This window comes from Rutidosis leptorrhynchoides, chromosome 10 (genome assembly GCF_046630445.1).
Source record: "Rutidosis leptorrhynchoides isolate AG116_Rl617_1_P2 chromosome 10, CSIRO_AGI_Rlap_v1, whole genome shotgun sequence".
NCBI classification, from domain to species: Eukaryota; Viridiplantae; Streptophyta; class Magnoliopsida; order Asterales; family Asteraceae; genus Rutidosis; species Rutidosis leptorrhynchoides.
This window is the reverse complement of record NC_092342.1, coordinates 334,801,980-334,808,618: the sequence shown is the minus strand read 5'-3', so window position 1 is coordinate 334,808,618 and position 6,639 is coordinate 334,801,980. Positions and strand designations below refer to the sequence as shown.

The window sequence follows — 6,639 nt, the reverse complement described above, 5'->3', positions numbered from 1 at the left end:
ATATATATATATATATATATATATATATATATATATAAAATATACCTTGATAGACCATAGACACGTATACAATATTTTGACATATCATATTGACATCATCTATATATATTATTTTGAATAACCCATAAGACACTATATGCGGTAATGCTCGAGTTAGCATATAATGGGTCGAGGTTAATTCTAAAATAATATATATACCATGGGTTGTGATCGAGTCTAAGACATGTATACACTGGGTCGTGGATTGATTCTAGATAATATGCATAATATGATATATTGATTTATTTATGTACTACTAACTGTGGACTACTAATTGTGGACTACTAACGTTCGACTGCTAACTTAACAACTTAAATCGTCAACACGTAATAAAATATGTTGTGAATATATTTCGATCATACTTTGATATGTATATATATATTTGTTATAGGTTCGTGAATCGACCCGTGGCCAAGTCTTATTTTCCGACGAATTGAAAATCCGTGAAAGTGAGTTATAGTCCCATTTTTAAAATCTAATATTTTTGGGATGAGAATACATGCAGTTTTATAAATTTTTTACAAAATAGACACAAGTACGCGAAACTACATTCTATGGTTGGATTATTAAACTGAATATCACCCTTTTAGCTTGGTAGCCAAAGAATTAGGGAACTGGCCCCTAATTGACGCGAATCCTAAAGGTAGATCTACGGGAACTAACACCCCCCATTCTGGAATTTGGAATGCTTTAGTACTTCGAGTTATTATCATATCCGATGGGAGTTCCGGAATGATGGGAATATTCTATATGCATCTTGTTAATGTCGGTTACCAGGTGTTCACCATATGAATGATTTTTATACAGATAGCTATATGCCTGTATGTTGATTATGAAAAATGAAATCTTGTGGTCTATTAATACGATTTGATAAATATATAGGTTAAACCTATAACTCACCAATATTTTTGTTGACGTTTTAAGCATGTTTATTCTCAGGTGATTATTAAGAGCTTCCGCTGTTGCATACTAATTAAGGATAAGATTTGAAGTCAGCATGTTGTATGATATTGTTTAAAACTGCATTCGGGAACTTGTTTTGATGTAGCATATTATTATTGTAAACCATTATGTAATGGTCGTGTGTAAACGGTATAATTAGATTATCATCACTTGATAATCTACGATATGATTTCTAAACCTTGCTGATACAATAAAGGTTATGGTTTGTTTTAAAAACGAATGCAGTCTTTGAAAAACGTCTCATATAGAGGTCAAAACCTCGCAACGAAACCAATTAATATGAAACGTTTATAATCGATATGAACGAGACATTTCAGTATACCATTTCGGCCTCGTTTTGAAAAACTCTCAAACATCCTTGTAAGTCCACGGCTTCGCTGCCCGACTTTGATATCTTTCCACCGCAATGTTATATACGTCTTGCTCGACACGACCGCTACGCCTTGGGTTACGTTATTCTTCATTATATAAGGCCGTGAAATCTTTGCACGCCTTATCCATATGTAGCCATTTCCCACTTAATTGGTCGTCATTTCTTAAATACCCAGAATCATTATTATTAAACTTATTTCGTACTCTAGCCCAAAAAGCCGTGTTTCTTTGCGAGTTACCGTGAACCCCATCTTCCGAGCAATCGATCCAACACTTAGCCAACCAAAATTCTTCGGGAGAAGTCCACAATTTTTTGTGTTGTGGTTCTTTTGCTTGTTCCTTTCCTTTTCGTTTATGACTTGGTCGAACCCGGACATTTGGTTGTTGCTCCTCACCACGAATTTCTTCCACTTCTTCGTTATTTAGAGATGTGAAAGTTTGTTGTGTTTGTGTCCATGGTTGGGTATATGGTAGTTGGAATGGCACCATATTAGGTTGTGAGAAATGCGAAAATTGTGATGGATATTGTTGTTGAAATGGTTGGTTAAATGGTTGGTTAAATGATTGGTTAAATGGTTGGTTAAATGATTGGTTAAATGGTTGGCGGTATTGTTGTTGATAATTGTGATGCATTTGTTGTGAATTTAGAAATTGTGAAAAGAAGCTCGAATTATTGAAATCGTTAAGAAGATTTTGTTGAGACATATTGCCAGTTGGTCGAGTACCCCGAACATTTTGCGGGGAATTTGAGCTTGAACCGGGCAAATTCGGCGAGCCGAAATTGTAGAGGTTACCGGAACCAGGCTCATTTGGATCTTGATGTTGAGACATTTTTTGGGATTTTGAGAAAAGGTTAGATTTGTAGAGAGAGTTGGGATTAAATGAGAGTGTATATAGATATGAGATGTAGTGTAGTATATATATATATATATATATATATATATATATATATATATATATATATATATATATATATATATATATATATATATATATATATATATATATAGAGATGTAATACATTTAAGAAGAAAAAAAAAAAATACAAACGGCTCCTTCCTTCTTAACGGATACCTGCAACCCGACCTGCACCACATACCACGTGTCCCCTTCTCATTCGAAAATCGACACCATCACAAACCGTGAAGCTCGCATCACGCCGGAAAAAAAAAACTCGATCGCGCCCCATAGCGGCGCTATGGGAGCGTGATGGGGGCGAAAAAGGCTCGATCGTACTGCACTATTCGACGTCTAATCTCACTTTGTCGGACCACTGGAATTCTATCTTGTCCATTTGTTACTTCTTTAACGTTTGATACATATTCATAAATCTTTCTTCAATGTTTGTTTATTAGTAATAGTTTAATTGAATTTATGTAAATTTGTGTCTCCTTTTATCTAATCATATACGGAGTATCCAAATATATTAACATTAAACCTCAGCTCCTTGAGATCCTATTTTCTTATAAAAATTTGTTCACCTAATATAATGAAGCAACACATGATTTTGGTTGTTCCGTAATGTTAAAGAATGTAAGTATGTATATATTTTTTTGTAAGTTTGTTTGGATAGGTTTATTTGTGCCTGTGTACTGTTCATTCCATCATTTGTGTTCTCTTAACTTATTAACAAGTGTAAAGATTAACTTATTTATGTTCGTCCATGTTCGTGAACAAGCATATCTTTTTAGTGAACGACCATATACAAGAAAATTTGTTTCCTTGTTTAATCATGTTTATTTGTTTGCTCGATGAACAAACACGGACATAATTCGTTCGTATTCATTCGATTACAGGCATAAGCCCTAACGAGCACATGAGATGGATTGGTCAGATTAGATGTATCAAATCTATAGATTTGAGATAAAACATTAAAACAGGTAAATTATCAAAGATGGTTAAAACGCATTAGGTTGTTCAAGAACAATTTCTTTCCATTCCAAAATACACCATCAAAGCCTATCAAAGCCTATGAATCACATGGGTCACAAAATGGTCAAATAATGTCGTTCGGAACTTGAATAAAACCATATGTCAAAGCCAAAAGAATCAAAGCCATTGAAATGTACACTAAATGCATAAATGTCAGTCACACTAACATATCCAGATTCTACTTGATCTGAAAAGTTACGGATACACAATACATTTTGCATTTAGCTATGCAGTGACTATAAAGTACAAAAAGCAAAATAGTAAAAGGGCTACAATTCAAAACCAAAAATACAACAAAATGATGAGTATACAAATCAACAATGGCAAAGCTATAGTCTCTGCATAAAACATGTGACTAAGTCCCAACGTTTCCAATCTAGAAGAACCATTGGGGTTAGTTGGCTCGGTTAACCTTCAAATACGGTAAGGCCCCAATCACATTATTATAGTCACAGCGATCAACTTGTACCTGCACGAGACGGATAAATGTAGTGAGAAACACATGACACATGCTGATGCACAAATTTCTTGTAAATAAAGGTATCAAGTACAACGAGTTTACTAGTAGCATATTCAACAAATATTAAAAAAAAAAAAAAAAAAAAGGTAAAAGGGTAAATTGCAGAAGGTTTTTCCCTGTTTGGACTACCCAGGAGGGCGAGTAATCCGACAAATATACTTGTAAATTTATTGGTTCGGGTTGCCTTTATTTCAAACGAGTCAACTGGGTCAAAGCTAATAGAACGTGGTTTGAGGGAAATAAGCTAAATGGATTGTAAGTCACCCTAAGTTTACTTTGTACCTTATATGCATTGAGCCTCCTCAATCATACTACGTACTACCACATATTTAGATTATTATTTATTATCATATCAATGTTCATTCATCAATTATAATCAACACCTTCATATACAGCATTAAATATATCAGAAAAACATATCAAAAAGGTGTTAATGGGTAATGTGTGCCCAACCCAGCCCAGTTCAACCCGTTTACTTATTTATAAACTTTTTTTAAAGGCAACCACAAAGTTGTAACCCGTGAAGATTGAACTTGGGTCTCCACTAGAGATTCTCAAATCTCAACCACCAAGCTACCCGTTGCGGTATTTCAAGCCGTTTTTGAAAACGACCTGTTATACAACCTGAACCAATTAAAAACCAAAACCTAACATGCTCATCGAGTCACCTCTACATATAAGCAAGTATCAACTGACAAGTACAAATGATTGTTCTACAACTTGCCTTTTAAAAAACAAACAGCAAATAGGGAAAGAACTTGAAAAAAGAATCTTTTTTCTATATTGATAAAAAAACATATAAAGAAACGGTCAATCTATTCAACAATTCATGACAATGATCCGAATAGGTAAAGAAGTAATTTGGAGTATATAGTTGCCTAAAGATGAAATGTTGCAATTTGAAACATCCCAAAATGAATTTCTTTTTCGGTGTTCATTATTTAAACACGTGTTTTCACTTTCCCGGTCAAACAAATCATGAATGTCATTCAACATACAACAACAAACAGAAGAAGAAGAAGAAGAAGAAGCAGCAGCAGCAGCAGCAGCAGCATATGGGGGAGGTGATATGTAGACAATCCTTCCCCTATCCGAGAATAAAGACAGGTCATTTCTCCACCCAGAGTGAAACACTCTCAAAAGTAGAGAAAGTCATCCCTCTCTTTATTCAACGGATAAAGAGATTGCTTCCGAGAGGACCTCCGGCCTTTAAGTAGGAAAAAGTAAAAAAAAAATACTAAAACAAAAATAGTAATAGACGCCATGAAAATGGTAGAATCAAATTTCCATGGGTTTTAAATCCTGCCTGGAATTTAATTTAGGCTCTAAGAGTTAGTCAAGTCACCAATAAATCGATGATTGCTGTCGACTCAATAGAGCCGTTTAATGTCATTCAAAATGGATGTTATAAATATGTGAAAACTGACTGTACCAAGTGAGTCGTTTATTTTAATAACGAAAAAAATAACAAATCTCTATGTTCATACGTTTAAACACTAACCGTTTTAGAGAGACGTGTTCTCCTCTTAGCATTCTTCTTTCTTAGCAAATGCTGCTTCCCAGCTCTCCTCCTCACTATCTTCCCAGTACCCGTTACACGAAATCGCTTTGCAGAAGCCTGCAAATGCATTATCAAAAAGATAAACTATAAAAGCACTTACATACTACTACATTCCAATAAAACATGTTTCACTTGATCCCATTAAACTGAAACTATTTATGTACACCCTCATCTAAACAAATAACCACTTCCAACATACACATGTAAATGCATGACGTTTCACACAAATGACAAAGTTCAATATAAACTGACAGATTACATACATTACTTCAGTTAAACATAAACCCATACAATCTACAAGTAAATAAGAAAACTATATTTCTTTTAAATAAAAATGGTTGGCACATCAAAACCATAATGAATACAAATTTAATTATAAGAAATGAACCATAACTAAGTTAGTTATATGCACATGACCTCAATATAATATAAACTCACATATATATGCATGATAATATTCAATGAAAAATCAATACTTTTTAATAAGAAAGTACATAAAAGTGGTAAACACATAAAGGTTCTGAATGTAGACAGTAAATGCATATAACCACATTACCATAAACAAATATATACAAATTTTTACCTTGTGGGTTTTCATCTTATAACCCTTTGCAGCTACAATTGTGAGAGATTGAGGTTTTTGATTGGGTGAAGATACAATTAGGGTTTTACTTGAAATAAGTGGTGAGAAACCAGAGATGCTGTGTGAAGATGATAAGTTTAATGGGGTTGGTTTTTTTGCGAATAATGAGAGACAAGCTGTGGAATTGCAACAATTAGGGTTGATTCTTGCAATAGGTTTAACAGGAGTTAAGAGTGGAGTGCAATTGAAAAAAGTTGAAGAAGCCATTGTTTTCTTCTGACGGAGCTCTGTTTATGTGTGCGGATAAAAGGATTTGGGGGTTCTATCTGTTGTGTTTGATTGATATTGGGGATATAGGCGTTTGGATTATCATAATTTGGAATGAAGTTGGTCTTGTTTCCAAACACTCCTTATAAGTGAGTCGTAACGAAACTGAAAGTTGAAAGTAATATTTTGACAAAATTTCACGGATGGTGTGGTTTGTATATCAAACATCACTCGTGGTTTCTGTACTTTTTTTTTATCAATGTTGGTCACTGTGGCTTGCAACTTTTTCAAAGGTGGTCCTTCTTCTTAACGATAGTTAATGTTTTCCGTTAAATTTTGTCGTGTGCAAAAGACGTGAGAATACAATTGTCCTTTACCGTTCCTTTGTCTGCTATACTACAT

General features: G+C 34.0%; 1 protein-coding gene across 1 annotated transcript; it reads right to left on the bottom strand.

Moving 5' to 3' along the window:
* Positions 1 to 3,576: 3,576 nt before the first annotated feature.
* Positions 3,577 to 6,322, bottom strand: LOC139873304 (large ribosomal subunit protein bL35c-like). The gene is made up of 3 exons (XM_071861238.1): positions 5,971 to 6,322; positions 5,328 to 5,444; positions 3,577 to 3,775 (listed from the first exon to the last, which is right to left on the bottom strand). The coding sequence occupies exons 1-3, from the start codon at positions 6,235 to 6,237 to the stop codon at positions 3,701 to 3,703; spliced, it is 459 nt and encodes a 152-aa protein (XP_071717339.1). The 5' UTR covers positions 6,238 to 6,322; the 3' UTR covers positions 3,577 to 3,700.
* Between the last annotated feature and the right edge of the window lie 317 nt (positions 6,323 to 6,639).